The following is a 17,500-nucleotide window of genomic DNA, read 5'->3' as shown; positions in this document are numbered from 1 at the left end:
CTGGCGAGTGCAACGTATCAACGTCTACAATCACAATTTAACACGCGACCCAATTATTAATTCGGGCCAACGGGATTTAACGAGATCTAACGAGATCTAGCGAGACGTCGCGCACGTCGCACGTCGCCTTCGTCGTTCGTCGTTCGAAAGGGCGAAACGACGCCGCGCAATTCGACGTGTGTCCATACATGATGTACATACATACGTCCCCGAGAGATAATTCTGTGGGAATATATCTCCAATGTGTAACTAAAGTGTATACATGTGTATGTATATGTATGTGTGTACGTACACGTATATGTATACGCAATATATCTGTGTGTATATATCAGATTAAGAAGAGAGACACGTCGAGCGTCCGTAAGCCGAAACCGCAACCGTTGCCGAAACACGAATCGTACGAGCGTAAACGAATGAGGTATGCGCTATTTTCTTAAACGTACCGTAATTATGTATGTATATTACGTTGAGAAGAAGAAGGTCCGTCATCGCGCCGTGAGCTTGCTCTGCCGCCACAAGATAAGGGAAAAAGAGTGGAAAGTTTGAGCGTTGTTGACGCTCGATGACTTTCCTCAGGGAAGGTTCCATCAGTTTGTGTGTGGAGGGACTTTGCATCCGCGGCGGTTACGTTCCTTCCTTCATCATCATTATCCTCATCATTATCATCATCATCATCATCATCATTATTATTGTTATTATTATTATTATTATTGTACCGCCACCGCCACCGCCACCGCCACCGCCACCGCCACCCCACCCCACCACCACCACCACCACCACCACCACCACCACCACCACCACCACCACCACCACCACCACCACCACCACCACCACCACCACCACACCACCACCACCACCCACCACCACCACCACCACCACCACCACCACTACCATCATTATCATCATCATCATCATCATCATCATCATAGATATCACTGTACATTAATATTAAATCTGCATATCTTCCGCCAGTCTGCCCATAAAAAAAGGAGATACCTGTGTATTTTAATATCGTCGGAAAGTTTTATATTAGGCTTTACGTATAATTGTATAATCATTTCATTGTGTCAGAGTCACCTTATCTCTCTCATCGTTATCGCCCCACCATAATCTTCACCAATATCACTCACACAATTGGTAAAAATATCTTCATCTTTCTGTTCATTTTAATCATATCGATATGTTTTGCTATTATTATTATTATTATTATTATTATTATTATTATTATTATTATTATTATTATTATTATTATTATTATTATTATCACGTTATCAATTATAAAGTCCGCTACTATATTAGTAGTAGTAGTAGTCGCGCCGTTGGTTCGTGATGATTTCTATTACTAATTACTGTAACTACTGCTACTGCTACTGGTACGATTACCGCTGCTGCTGTTATTATTGTTACTGCTACTGCTACGCATTGCTATTCCTTTCAATATCATATCAGTAACCGTCTTTTGTTACATCGATACGTTTGTCATAAGATTTAGTAGTTTAATCAGACTTTGTTCATAATAATGTGTACGATATTGAGGACTGTGGTCGATGGTACGTTATGTTACACTACATGAGCATAAATATTGTATAGATATCTTTGTTAGAGAATATCTATCTATCTTTTCAAATTCTTATTTTCATTTCGTATTCTATTGCAACGTTTTACAAAACTGATTGTTTAAATGTGTTGGGGGGGGGGGCATATACTGAATACTGAATACTTTTATTATTATTATTATTATTATTATTATTATTATTATTATTATTAGCGCTATCACGATTTATTAATTCATTGTCATTGCCATCATCGCCGTCGTTGTCGTCGCCGTCGCTTATTATAATTATCATAGTTATTATAATTATTGTTGTTATTACGATCAACTGCATTACCATTATCGTCACTTACCACTGAAATCATTACATTTAACACCGCTATTCTCTCCTACGATCGTAATGCGATTAAATTGTCAATACAAAGAGTAATATTTATTCGGAGATTCATTGTATATTTGACGCATGCTTTTTGTCCGCAAATCTGAGGTAGAAAATAATAAAATAATGCGTAGTGTCGTAATACGTACAACACTATTACGACTTGCGAGTCGCGAAGGGAAAGAAGAAAGAGTGAAAGGGGAGGAACATTCGCACGCGACAAAATATCGGTCCCTTCTTATCTACATCATAAGATTAATTTTAATTTAAAGACGTCATCGTTTCTCACAAGGGATCATAATAAGCTGTCGAGATGTTGAGAGCGGGTCGTAGAACGCAAAAGGATCTAAAAGGATTTTAGAAAGATACTCGCATCTGTGCCCGGAGAGAAAGTTGAAGAGCACCAACGAAGAAATGCAGGTTCATTGCAAAAGAGATTGCTTTTGCGTGATCCCTGCTTCTTCTTACATTCTCGCGTACGCGCATCTTTTCTTCTCTATCGATTCGAACCTCGATCTAACGTACCGAGTTGGCACGAAAGAACCAAGCAGCGAGCCAAGTTTTGAAATCGCGATTCTTTCAACGTCATTCGATGCCATTTCTCATCGTTTCAATCGTCATTCAACATGTCGGTTCTTCGTTTTTCTTCCTTTCTCTTCTTCTTTGTCCTTTGTTCTTCTTTACCTCCTGAAACCACGGGCACGACAGACTGTTGTTGTATCTTGTGTATACGTGCGTGCGTGTGTGTCATTTTTATAATGCCTCTCGCAAAAACTTGCGCAAATTTTCATGTCCGTATTTTCACTATATCTACGAGAGTGCGAGAATAGTGCCACCTTTTCAGTGAAACACGTTATATCGAGGCTCGACTACGCCTACGATTTTTACATACTATCTTGTTAGCAAAGTGACGATTGAGACTCGCTATAAAGTTGATGACTGTACCACTTGCCTGTCGGCGAGAGGAAATCACTCATGTGCGTCGACGCAAGTTTGTATTTTAAATTTTTACACAACGGATCATGCTTCTCGACAAAAATTCTCGCACAATTTCGCGACGTTGTGGACTCTTCGGTGGACAATCACGGCCCGACGATTATAATTATAATGTAAACAAAGTGCAACACGCTGCCTTGCTGAACAGTACAAGTACAAAACGAATACAAATACATAAAGAAAAAAAAATGCGTGTCTTCGATTTAATGGACGAGAATGATTACCGGTAGTTAAGGGATATCAAAACGAAGATAAAAACGACGACAAATTGTTAAGTCGTTAAATGATGGAGGAAGAGAAAGGGGAAGAGAGGTAGGGGAGGGGAGGGAGAGGGGAGAAAGAGAGAGGGAGAGAGAGAGAGAGAGAGAGAGAGAGAGAGAGAGAGAGAGAGAGAGAGAGAGAGAGAGAGAGAGAGAGACGAGGCTCCGTTGCATACAACGGCGCAAATTCGTCAAACGTATAATTATGCATACACGAAGAATAAATCAACGACAGTGAAAATGCGTTTGTCCACAGATACCTCAGTTGCCGTGGCCTCAGACCTCTTCAAGTTTTACAATCACTTTTCGCTACGATATGTGTCTCGTCTCTTGTCCATCTGTCCGTTTGTCGCAATTATGATTTAGAGAAAAGAAGAGAGAGAGAGTGAGAGTGAGAGTGAGAGTGAGAGTGAGAGAGAGAGAGAGAGAGAGAGAGAGAGAGAGAGAGAGAGAGAGAGAGAGAGAGAGAGAGAGAGAGAGAGAGAGAGAGAGAGAGGCGTAGCGTGGTGGTACCTTGCACTTGTGTAAATTCATAGAACCTGTACATAGATATTGTGTATAGTTGTTGCGATAAGTGTATTCGGAGTGGCTTTCGACCAAGTCAGTCGCAAATAAAGTATCACCTTCTCGATGACTTCCGAGAATAGGAGTCAATGATAGAAATTCTCCTTGTTACGAATGTTTTATCGCGATTTCAGTTATCGACGGAAAACGATGCTCTTCGGGTCAGCAGAGGTGGAAGCCAATATTTAATTTCCTAAATTGCACCGAATTGATCATTGTTGAAAGAAACAGGACGTTTGTTTCGTAAAAGAGAAAAATGAGATTTCTTCTCTTTTGCAGATTGTGTGACTAAATTATTAAATTATTTTTTCGCTCGAAGAAGGAACACTTTTCTGACGCATTCGCAAACAGTTGTTGATTCAGCCAATCCAATTTTTTTCACAGTGATCGATTTCGTTGCCGATACTGTGCGTAAAGAATGAAATCTTGCACTATCTGCCACGTTTTCATCGTCCCAAAATGAAACAGTGAGATTATTTACGCGCGTTTACAGTATCAAGAACTGAATTTTACGAAATTATACTTTGATCTGGAAATTATTTTCAAGGCTAGATGAACATTTGTATCGAGCAATGATCGCTTTCCTTACGAATGACTCACATTTTTAAATAATTTAGTATTCTGCGCGTGCGTGCGTGCGTCCGCGTGTGTGTGTGTGTTGCGTGCGTGCGTGCGTGCGTGCGTGCGTGCGTGCGTGCGTGCGTGCGTGCGTGCGTGTGTGTTTGTGTGCGTGCGTGCGTGCGTGCGTGCGTGCGTGCGTGCGTGCGTGTGCGTTGTGTGCGTGCGTGCGTGCGTGCGTGCGTGCGTGCGTGCGTGCGTGCGTGCGTGCGTGCGTGCGTGTGTGTATGTGTGTGTGTGTGTGTGTGTGTGTGTGTGTGTCTCTATGGTATAGGTCAAACCCTAAAGTGTAATTGATTTGATCGGATCGAATCGAAATGTTCAAGAGATACAAGAATCGCAATTGCATTCATGATTCATAGTCAGATTAACAAACAGTGATATTTGTCGACCGTTCGTGATGAAGATATACATGGTTTGCATATACATTTTTGTATCTCTTACATTTTTTTTTTCGACTCGATCGACCAGTCATGCAGTGATCGATATACATCTGTGTGTATGTATGTACGTATGTATGTATATGTGTATGTGTATATATATATATGTATGTATATATGTATATATATATATATACCGCAATAATGACATGCATCTTTTCTTCTTCCTTCGTTGATCGTTCTTCCGTCACGTATTTCCGAGTCGAAGAGAATCGTCGTCATGATCGACATATAATCAATCTGAATAACGACTTCCATAATCACTACATTGTACATACAGAGCGTTACTCGTGTCTAGCAAGTTTGCTGATTGATACAAGATGGATTTGTATGCCTCTGTATCTACGATATATCTAACACGAGCGATGCCTATCCGATAAAGAGCCTAATTATATACTTTATGTCTCCACGCGAAACCACGACCGGACCTGATCCGGATTGGTTCTACGCACAAATGCGAAGCTTCCGGTGTGGAGCCGAAGCGAAACCCGACACTGCCAAAAGAAATCTACGTACAGTTGGCCAGGCTCTCCGAAATATGTCAAGTCTGTCGTACGAAGATCATCCCATTTATTCGAGTTTATCCGAATGAAACAACTTGGCGCGTCTGAGGCTCGGCAATAAGACACTAATGTCATCTAAGTTGCAATAGTTATTGTTGTACTTATTTGTCCTTTATTTTGTCATTCGTCTCGGACGTAGACGTTGATGCGGTTACAAGCGCGGCACATGTATCGTTCGTATGCGATGGACTTGGAGGAAGAGTGAGCAGCGATGGACAACGCATGTGAACGCATATAAACGTGCAGACTCTCGCCGTAATATAATTATGATTATGTTTATTACTACTATTATTACTACATTGCACATTGCATTATATTACGTTACATTACATTAAACATACACACACACACACACACACGTACACATTACATTACATTATATTATATTTGACAGAAAGAGAGAGAGAGAGAGAGAGAGAGAGAGAGAGAGAGAGAGAGAGAGAGAGAGAGAGAGAGAGAGAGAGAGAGGAAACGGATATTAGAGATATAAAAACTACATATAAATAGACGTACGCAGACAGATACAACACACGTAATAGGAGGGTGCGAACATACGCAACATTGCGCATGACACGTGCACATACGTACACATATTGTTCCGTTATTGCCGTTATACCATCCGTGTAACATAACATTGCGAATAAACTTGCAGTTTATTAACCGATGAAACCTCTGATTCTGTTTTCCGTTCACCCAACAATTTCTTCGTCGCGCTTTGCAATTTGTTGTCGATAATTACTAATCGTCTGTACGCATGAGATTCTCTGCTATCTTATAAAATTCTCGATCGTTGTAGATCTACGAGTTTTCACGCGAGTCTCATCAATGATTCTTATCTCCCATTTCGAGAAGAATTCATCTTATTTCGTTACTTCTCGCGTAGAATAACAAATTGAACGCGTGCGCACGCAAAAGTAAATATATTATATAGTCATGTATAAAATTGTGCTCGCGACGAAGCAGTCCACGGTATGGTAGGTAGGTACGGAAGGTACGGTAGGTCAGTGGATTTGTGTTTGTGTATTCATACGAGAATAGGTCGAGACGTAGCAGTTGTTACATTCTATTTGTTATTAAAGGCGGTACATATGAAGAGTGTTAACGTAGAAAACGGGCTGTTGAGTGGTATAAATCGTTTGCAACCATATTCACATGTAGACTATGATGTCTCTATCTATCGAGCGACGAACGAAATATCGACGCACGTGTCTTCTGTCTGTCTGTCTCTCTCTCTCTCTCTCTCTCTCTCTCTCTCTCTCTCTCTCTCTCTCTCTCTCTCTCTCTCTCTCTCTCTCTCTCTCTCTCTCTCTCGCTCTCTCTCTCTTTCTCGCTCTCTCTCTCTCTCTCTCTCTCTCTCTCTCTCTCTCTCTCTCTCCCTCTCTCCCTCTCCCTCTCCCTCTTTCTCCCTCTCTCTCCCTCTCTCTCCCTCTCTACCCGTCAAGTTTTACGGCCTTGGGCGAGGGATGCACCCCTCGACGCGGTAAAGATGGCGTCGCAACGAATATGCGCGAGCGCAGCATAGCGACTCGGGTGTTTCCCTTGCTCTATAGTCACCATACCGTATATATATATATATATATATATATATATATACCTCGTTTCATCCGCCCTTTCCCAAACGAATCTAGCTCGGACTAGCAGCGAGACTCGAACGTCGATAAGAGGAATCGAGAGTGATTGGTCGATCTCGATTGGACCTCGATGATCCGTCGATGTACGAGAGATGTACACGTTTCCACAATATATTTTTGTCGTCGTATTATCGCCGTTTATTACGCTACGATTTCACAATCGGCCTTCCAACTCACTTTTTTTGCCATTTTCAATTTATTCATCATTTGCGTCAAGAATCTCGCCGACGGATAAGTGAGGGAGGAAAGCGCGAGGCGAGAGAAAACCTCGCGAGAAGATCGTGTGGAAGCGCGCGTGCGCTCGCTCGTGTTCGCACGTGTGAGAGCGTGCGTGGGTGTGCGGGTGGGAGTCGTCCGAGGGACAGATGGAGGAGGGGTAGAGGAAAAGAGAGAGAGAGAGAGAGAGAGAGAGAGAGAGAGAGAGACTCCAGATACGATCGGCGCGAAGATTTAGTCAACAACGCGCGACCACCTGTAGTTGTAGCTTCCAGCCACCCCTGTGATAACGCAACCCTTTTCGCGTCGTGCATTCCGTAATTCGTCCGTCCCGCGGTCGTGATAATCGAGAATCCGCTGGTGGTCAACTCGCTGTTGAATAGACGGACCGCGAGGTCATCGACAACGAGTCCAACGCCGATAAACGGCGGAAACGGAACGAGAGACAACACGGCTGTATCAGCTCCGTCCAAAGGCAGTGGCGTTGGCGTTGGCGTTGGCGTTGGCGACAACGACAACGACAACGACAACACCGACGATAAAGACGTCAACAAAGACAACGACAAAGACGACGACGGCGACGGCGACGGCGACGGCGACGACGACGGCGACGGCGACGGCGACGACGACGACGACGACGACGACGACGACGACGACGACGGCAGCGGCAGCGGCGGCGGTGACGACGACGACGACGACGACGACGACGACAACGCTGGCTGAGGAAAGCAATCCGCTCCGTCCAGATTCCAACACTTTTCGTAGCAAGCTGCCAGGATTACCACCAAAATGAAGACGTCTTCATTCTCCCTTCGGGTGATGCGCCGGGTGAGTACAAATTTGCTCATATATTCGTATTCTTCAACCGGCGAAGGATAACCGTTGGTTGGCTGATCATTACCGTCGCCCTTGTCATTGTCATTGTCGTCATCGCTGTCACCATCACCACCACCACCACCACCACCACCACCACCACCACCACCACCCGCTTTGTTGACGGGGTGCCCCGTCACCACCATCTCCGGCGGCCATCGCCTTCTTCACCATCACCACCAATGTCGTCATCATGGTCTGTCTGATCGTGTCTCGTTGAAAGATATACATTTTAAATGTTGGACATCGTTGGAACATCTCTTTCGCTCTCGTTGGACAAACACTATTGCATACTCAGATATTTCGCAACCAACAAGAGTAAAAGTACATTCGTTCGTGTCTGTGTAGCGTGTTAAATCACAACTAGATATTACAAGTCGACACTTTGTCGCACACATTTCTCGTTCTGCCACTACTATTTTCTCAATCTATCCACTTGAAACGATTTAAAACTTCAGCTCAGTCTCACCCATTTCCAAACGCTTCGTTTCGTTTTAATCAACGGCTTGATTGAACGAGCGCAGGCCAAGATCGATCTGCGCGCCGACGTATCGCTCGGTTAACATTAATATTTATGAACTTCCTTCCTCACATACACGTGATGGAAGCATATCTATCGTGAATACTGCGCTGAGATGACGATCGAAGATAGCACAGTGGTAGAGAGATGGACAGTAGAATATATAATTTTAAAAATGTCGCAAAAATAACGGCAATTGCGAAGGTACCGAGGGATGACGGTGAACCGTGAGATATTCTCTCTCTCTCTCTCTCTCTCTCTCTCTCTCTCTCTCTCTCTCTCTCCTGTCCGAGGAGGTTCGGACGGGCATTTGAGCACCTTTGCGCTCGCCCTCGGAATCGACGATCGTGTCGAGGGTCCTCGGGTGTGTCGACGGACGAACAAACGCGCCAGACTTCCTCAAAGGATCGACACTCGGCAAGCTCATCTCTCTTTCGTGTTGTTGTTCCGAAAGGAAGGTTATCACATCTGTTCTGAGCTCAGCCAACAATGGTAAAATTGTGAGCGACGGGGATCAGCTGTTCCATAGAATCCGTCAACTTGTTCCGCCGTTCCCATCCGGTCGCTTTCGAATTTTTCTTTCGACTTTTGAACGAGACAAATTCAATGGCAAATTTTTACTCGCGTCCGCGTCGATTCGCGCTCATCGTTCGCGCTTTCACATTGAACGACGATATAGCAGAGGCGCAATATTCTTACTTTTATCTTCGGCTTTAGTTAGAGCGGTTTTTAGACTCGAGTTTTAAACTCGAGTTTCTTCGAAAGGAGGAAAAACGAGTGAAATGACGGGAGGACACACCGCACAGTGATGGAGAGAGAGAAACCTCTTCCGATATATTCATCTCCCGTTTCCCGGACACCCATAGGGCTGTGCGATGGGATTCTTGTGTACGTGGCAATCTAGAACGTGACCTTCGCGTCGTCTTTAACGATCTTAACACCCTCTCGACGAGAGACATGCACACACACACACACACACACAAATACGCCACCCGTTCCACCTGCTAAACTCACAATCACTATATAGGGTGCACAAGGCACAAGATGTCCTGTCAATTTATATCGGCAGTTTTTTCGACCATTTTTGTCTTCATACGTTCTTCATTCGTATCTTATTGAAAATGTTTATAATTGTAAAGTAATTATTCATTTATCAATGAACGTCAAACACGCAAATTACGCGATACAATCGACAAGGCGTGGCTCTTGTATATTTGGTCATATATAGACATAGGTATATTTTATAGCGGACATATTTCTTAAATTTTATTAATTTATAATATACGTACGAAGAAGGAAACGCAACATGTATTATAAGGATAGGTTGTAGATAGATGACGTAGATAAATGACGTAGAGAGAGAGAGAGAGAGCGAGAGGAAGAGAGAGAGATAAATGACGTAGGAGAGAGAGAGAGAGAGAGAGAGAGAGAGAGAGGGGGAAAGAGAGAGAGAGAGAGAGAGGGGGGGGGGAGAGAGAGAGAGAGAGAGAGAGAGAGAGAGAGCGTTAAGAGAAGATTACACATTGTAGGTTTGAAGTCTCCACTCAAGTTCCGTCAGAAGAGCTCACATTCTCAAAAACGTATAATCCAACAAATTTTCTTCACTCGGGACGGCGTAACATAAGATATATAATGTACATGCGCACGCGCGCGCGTAGCCTTTACTACTTTATATTGTTCTTGAACGTAAAGTAAAACGTAATTTCAAAAAGTAATTGTTACGACACAGTATGCGTGTATTTATAACATGTGTTACGCTATAAAACCTTGGCAACCTTTAAATGGAAAAGGTTCAACAAAAGGGCGAATGTCACATTCATCAAGCGGCAAGGTTGGCACTCGTTCAACCAAGTTTCGATAGTTAGATAGAGACTTGCATTCGGTGAAATGTTTTGTTAGAACACGATCTTGTCGCACTGCCGCGCAGTGTTAATATCAACAATGGACAATAATTGTTGGTATGTTTCGTGGTTCGACCAAATATACATACATACATACATACATATATATACATATATATATATATATATATATATATATATATATATATATATATATATATATAGTGTCTCGGTGACGCTAAACTGATCTCAGTTGCTCGAAACCGATAATGCGACTTCCCTTTCATCGTAATGGCATTGACAACCGGGACAACGGTGATCGTGTTTGATTTAAATCGCGCTTGAGTTAAATCGTTACTATAAAAGTACTTTCATATCCAAGGATACGTTATTCTATTAAACATACGCATCTTTCATTTGTATATTCATCATAGAGTGTATTATAAACTATGTTTACACGGCAAGGTTAATCCGGATTAGTAACAACCGTAGTTAGTGAATTCTTTGATTCGATTGGTATATTCTTTTAGATCTAAAAATATACTCTAATCGGATTCGAGACTGCACTAACTACGGTAATTACTAAGTCGAAGTTAGAAGCTGTGTAAACGTAGTCATAGATTTCAATGTCGATTGTACATTTGAAACTTTGTGTCGTGCGAAACACATAGGTTCAGTGCGTTACACAGTACATACTCGATGTATCCGATTGCTTCGAACGCGCGCGACATTTTGTCCGATAATAATATTATTGAATATCGATGCCCCCTCTCGTCGCATACACGCGCCGACACTCTTTTCTCTCTCTGTCGTCTGTCTGTCTGTCTGTTTCTCTCTCTCTCCTTCTTCTTTTTTTCCTTTTTCCTTTTTCTCCTTTTCTCATATAATAATGTGATTATATGCTATTTACGATATTATTATTAGGGTAACACTGTATAATCCGCTGATCGTGATCTACAAACACGAGAAATGACATGGACGAGCTAATCGATAAATTTCAAATTCACTGGAGTTTATGCAACAGATTGATTAAACTTTTGCATTCGATTAAAAGAATTAAAAGAACAGTTGATTATATCGGCGCGTGCTTTGCGGCGTTTGTTGCAAATGAATATGTCAGGTAGGATGGTTGAGCCAGGAGCTAAAGGCACGCACCAATGCGCCTCGTGCGTCGCATGGCGTACATGGGGGGAATTGATCGCCTTGATCGTGCATGCTGACAATCGCGCAGCAGCTTCGAGTGTTTTCCTACTCAACGAGCTGTAGACTCGAGCAGAGAGCGCGCATAAAGCGCGCCGGACCTGCCTAAAGGACAACGGCCCACCTGTTGCTAGGCCTACGACGAGCGCGATATATATCTGCGACTCATCTTGTTGTGAACTGAGTTCATCTGAGTCGACCGACGTATCCGTAGTATGTTCTGTTGTCTTCTGTACTCTTCCCTAGCACTTATTTACTTGTACAGGCGTATTACTTTTGCGCCTGTCTCTAGCGCGCTAACGTACGGCTGTTTTTCGTAACGTTCGATTCTTATTTCTCTTCGTAGCGATCGCCACACTGTATTACACTGCACACTGTGTCAAATCGACCTAACGATCGCGCAAACGCAGGGACGAATATCGATTGTAGCAAATTGTGTGCATTTAGTGCCAGAGATTAGGTCAAGCTATATGTATCCTAGCTAAAAAGAAATATTCTCACCCGCGATATTCAGCTCTCTTTGAAAAATCACCGATGAATGATCTGGCAAGGGATACCTGAGAAGATGTGCAAAAGTGCGCGTAATCATTTTATCCGACGATACTCGGATATGTGAATGATAGATACAGTTCGTGCGCAGGTGCTCATCGCATAGAGCAAAAGAGACTCCAGCGTCGTTCGACAAGTCACGACGATTTATTCCAGAGGATTGGCGAATCAACAAACGTAGTACAATGGCATAAGCCAAGCTCAAGATAGGGACCAAAGGGACTAAAGTCACGCGTGTGTGTCCTGGGCCTGGGGATATTTTTCGATCGATAACTTGCAAACAACGGTGAATATCGAGTAGCGATTTACACGTTTTTTCTCCTTTCTCTTGTCCTTTCTCTTTTCCTTCGTCTTCAAATTCGTCTCGAGATTTATATTTATATTCGTTACACACAAAACAACAAAGTGACTTTTGCATTGTAAATCCGAGCCGAGTTTCTTCTATCATTGGTCTTTGAAACGCAAATTAATTTCCATTCTACCGCGAACATGGAATTCAACGTGTGTTCTCGCATTTGTCATTTAATTTGATCCGTCGTTAGCGGAAGAACAATCTCGCGTTTTCATCGAAAGCGCCCCAAATTTCCTCTTTCCGACGGTTCCCACATAGCAGAAATATTTAAAATACATCACGGATCACCGGATACGCGCATCATGGAAGATATTGCGATATTCTTAGAATGTCCTTAAGTGTGTGATGTGTATATTTTGAACGTTTCTGTACGTTTCTGCTTTATGGGTTATTATTACCTGAGGTCGTCACGACATGTAGAAACGGAGCTCGTCGGAGGGATGATGCGTTTGCATCATCGATCCTCGTTCTCTCTTCTCGATCTCGGTCCGGTGCTACCGTTGCGCAAAGTTGCGGCGGTAAACAATGTCCGCACATACTTTTCCAGGACTTTTCACACTTCTTTGAGTTATGTACGCGATGATGGTGATGGCGGCGACGAGCGCGGCCTTAGATCTTCCACTTTGCGGCCCCAAGCCCTGGGGCCACGCGGTCCCGCTCCTCCCCCTCGCCCCCCCCCCTGCCCTCCTCCCACTTGTATATCGGTCATTCACAGCATGGGTGTGGGCGCTCGCGCGCGTACAACACGAAAGCGAAACCTAGGGTGCTGGCGTGAAAGCAAGTGCCAGGTTGCAATGTTCGCGCCGGCGCGCGGCGCGCGGCGCCAGTACTCGTGGAGTGAGTACAACGAATGCCGAAGCCGATGCGAATATCGATATTGTCGACTTTAAACGACATTAACTCATTAATGAGCTGACGTAACGGCGTGAAATAAAAGGCGGCACGCGCTTTCGTCGCACTTTCTACTTCCCGTCTATCTCGCCTATCGCCGTCCTCTCTTAGCAATTGGATATCGCCGAGCGTCACGATCGATTATCGAAAGGCTCTCGCCTTTCGGTAGGCACTAACGCGCTTGCAAGAACAACACTTGGTCTTTCTCGATTCTGGTCCGCCTCGATTCCGGTCTCGTCTATTCGTCTCTCCTTTGTCTCTCGTCTCTCGTCTCTCGTTATCTAGCAGGGACTAAATAATATTCAGGTGTTCAACACCGTGTGCATAGGTCAAGATAAAGAAATAGTCCGTAATATATTTATGATATTTATAAATTATTATATAATTGCGTTTTACACACACACACAGAGTGATATTTGATATATATTAAAATACGACATACGCCGTGCACGCAGGTAGAGCGCGCTGTTTAGAGCAAAATGAACAGAAAGGGGGGGGTGGGGGAGGTAAAGTTTCTTCTAGAATTTCCCATTTCACAACACACCTTTGTTTTTATAAGAGATTAATAGTAAGGAAAATTAGCGGAAATTGTGGCGAGTGATATGGTGAGGCGTCAGTTCGCGTTTGAAGTTCCGTTAAAGTTGAAGATACATGTCGCGAATTTTGATTGATCATCTTCTAGCAAACGAAAACAACGAGTATCGAGCAGCGAGAAGAGCGAGTATATTCGCCAACTTTCTTCAATTCTCATCAACATCTCTCAATAATTATCTGCAGCTACGCATTTGAAAATGCTAGCACGCTACGTATCGGATATGCCTGGGATGTACGTTTCACCAATGTTAATTTGTTTCGTGGCTTATTCGGCGGTATGTAACACATATTTTCCGTTTCCATTATATAGGCGCATCGCGGATGCCGTCTTGGTCGCGCAGATGCATTACTTTAGTTAAAGTTAAAGCTTGAGCCTGAGTCGATTTGTTACGATATGTAGCTCAGATGCCGTTAAATTAGATTTTAAACTGGAGCTAGCTGTCGTTATCGCCCTATTATACACAGATATATGGTACAGGTATACGGTCGAATGACAGAATGTCGGGAATGTTGAACGCACTTTTCAATTGCGAGCTCCATTGTGTGCCCGTCAAGCGAGTTTCTCGCAAGTCGAATTCATTAACTTCATCTTTCTGCTTCAAATTTCCTTATTTTAAATAGCCAACGAAACATTAAAGAGTATCTGGTGTTAGAAACAAGAAATTTACAAAAAAGCATTTTCGTAAATTTCAAGCAGAAGAACGTTACTCGCTCTGCTTTCTGCCTACTTCCGTTTACTTACTTCTAATTTGTAAACAAAATGAATTTTTCTGTGTGAAAAGGCGTGTCCGAGCGGCATGCGGCTCGTCCTTGTCGGCAATGTTGAACATATTACATCGCCATCATCAGCCTAATGTGTATTCGTCTATATTAAGTGCGGATGTGCAGCAGCATAATTAAAAGCCTCCGGTGCACGCAGAACGGCCTATATGTAGTGTAGTCGCCTCATTCGCGCTAAGCGAGTACCATAGAAAAAAAAAAGTGTAAAGTCAGCCGGGGTCGACCTTTCAAGTTTTAGATCAGTGTTGTTCAGTAACTTTGCAGCGCAAAATTATATATCGTGTCGGTTATAGTATAAAGGCCTATCTCTCTCTTATATTATTCCTCTTCTCGTCGAATATATTGAGTCACTGGAAATGTTTAGCTTTCGATTTTCCAGTTGAACTTTTTCGCTCTATTGTCTTTTTCACTGAAAATCAATTTATTGTTGTCAGTAATTAATATTAATTGAATATAAGAAATTAATTTAACAGTGACAAGACGATGACACGAATTACCTAATGTTTTCATTACTTCTCTCAATTTAATGTCCTTTTCGTGTGGAACAAACTTTTTGGTGCAGATGATGCAGATGAAGTAATTTTAATACGTGTTTGGTAATAATCCCTATACAGTTATCACAATAGTAATTCTACTAATTCCCGTAATGAAATGGTCTATTATGTATTTATACAAAGTATACAAATCAACGATATTGATTTCCAAAGGATCTGTTCTTCATACTTTGCTCTCCTCAGTATTCGTTTCATTAAGAACGACGACTAATCTCAGACTAATTATACTGGAAAATTATTCTCAATTGATGACATTTTGAAGAAAGCAGACAAATTAATCGTCTCTTTAAATCATATCAGTCATGATTGATGCTGTCGATGACTTTGAGAAAAGAACTGCTTCTCTCTTCCTCTCTCTAGTGTCCCTCCTTTCCTTTGCAGGTTATACGTGCATCGCACGACGAGAAATTTTTACACGCCGTCGATAAGTCGCGCGGTTTCTTTTCTTCCTTGCCCATTTCTCAAAGCTTTACACATTTTGGTGAATATGACACTGCACTGTGGTTCTACTGGAGAAGATCGCAGTTATCGCGCCAGTCGGTACAATAGAGATTATACGGGAATAACGGGAGTTACCGACGCACTTGCCAATTTTTATTTCATGTCGGTATTATGTTACTATCGTATACATGAGTCGGTATTTTGTTTTTCACAGAGACGGGTCTTATGTTTAAGATCATGTCGAATTTATCTCCAGATACTCTTCGTAGCTAATGAAATGATTTGTATACAGCATCTGAAGACGAACGTCACGTATAAGACAGCCTTGTAATAAATGTAAGATTCGGCTATGAATATACCGGCCGTTGCTCACACGTGACACAAGCCATACCGCGTCATACCGCGATCACTATGTGATGCTACACCCTGTGATGCTTGCTTTTCGTCCGTCTGTCTGTTTGCCCACCTGTCTGTTGCTTGTATGTATGTACGTGTTGTACCCCACCTGTCTCTTGTCTTTTCTTGCCTCCTTACCTCATTTCTTTTACAGATATTTTATATTCGCGCGTAATCCCTTTTTCCCTCGTTGGTCACCATCAGATGGCATCAGGCGGTCATTTGTCATTCTCTGAAGTTTCTTCCTTACACATCGTCTTCCATACACATATATACATTCCGCGAAACGAATATATATTATGCATTTTGTCGGACTAATTATATATCGATTAGTTAGACTATGGATCGGTAATTGCATTTTGTAAAAGTTGTATATCGCGGCCTCGGCCCTGAAACATCTCTGTGCGATTTGCGTGAACGAATGATATGAGAGAGGGAGAGAGAGAGAGAGAGAGAGAGAGAGAGAGGAGAGAGAGAGGAGAGGAGAGGAGGGAGAGGAGAGAGGGAGAGGGAGAGGGAGAGGGAGAGGGAGAGGGAGAGGGAGAGGGAGAGGGAGAGGGAGAGGGAGAGGGAGAGGGAGAGGGAGAGGGAGAGGGAGAGGGAGAGGGAGAGGGAGAGGGGGGAGGGAGGGGAGGGAGGGAGGGAGGGAGGGGAGAGAGGAGGGAGGAGAGGGAGAGAGGGAGAGAGGGAGGGAGGGAGGGAGAGGAGGGAGAGAGGGAGAGAGGGAGAGAGGGAGAGAGGGAGAGAGGGAGGGAGGGGAGGGAGGAGAGGGGAGAGGAGAGAGGGAGAGAGGGAGAGAGGGAGAGAGGGAGAGAGGGAGAGAGGGAGAGAGGGAGAGAGGGAGAGAGGGAGAGAGGGAGAGAGGGAGAGAGGGAGAGAGGGAGAGAGAGAGAGAGAGAGAGAGAGAGAGAGAGAGAGAGAGAGAGAGAGAGAGAGAGAGAGAGAGAGAGAGAGAGAGAGAGAGAGAGAGAGAGAGAAAGTTGTACAACTTATCGATTATAATTTCTCATTATAACATATACCAATCGCCATTATTCGTACGTCGTGTCGACAATTAATTTTCCTTCGAACAAGCACGTCGTTGTTGGAGATTTGGTTTCACCGAGACAGACATTTTAGTAGCATCCCCTCGCGAGCTTTTCACGTAGAGTCCGTTAATGCACATAAAGCTGTACAAAGCGAGAAGTGAAGAGAGAAAAACTTGATAACTTGAGTGGTCGCAATATCGCGCGGCTTCGCAATGAGACAAAGCGACTGTACAGAACGAAATGTCAAGAGCGCGATAAGTCT

At 43.3% G+C, this 17,500-nt stretch overlaps 1 protein-coding gene across 1 annotated transcript in view; it reads left to right on the top strand.

Annotated features, from left to right (window-relative positions):
* The first annotated feature begins 7,856 nt into the window (after positions 1-7,856).
* Positions 7,857-17,500, top strand: part of LOC105189634 (neo-calmodulin) — a 43,536-nt gene continuing 33,892 nt past the window's right edge. Inside the window, exon 1 of the mRNA XM_011151874.3 lies at positions 7,857-8,047. Coding sequence (XP_011150176.1) covers positions 8,009-8,047 — 39 coding nt within the window. The 5' untranslated portion in view covers positions 7,857-8,008. The remainder of the gene's footprint in view (positions 8,048-17,500) is intronic.

Source organism: Harpegnathos saltator, unplaced genomic scaffold (genome assembly GCF_003227715.2).
Source record: "Harpegnathos saltator strain DR-91 unplaced genomic scaffold, Hsal_v8.6 scaffold7, whole genome shotgun sequence".
In the NCBI taxonomy this organism is placed as follows: Eukaryota; Metazoa; Arthropoda; class Insecta; order Hymenoptera; family Formicidae; genus Harpegnathos; species Harpegnathos saltator.
This window is presented reverse-complemented; position numbering and strand designations above follow the sequence as displayed.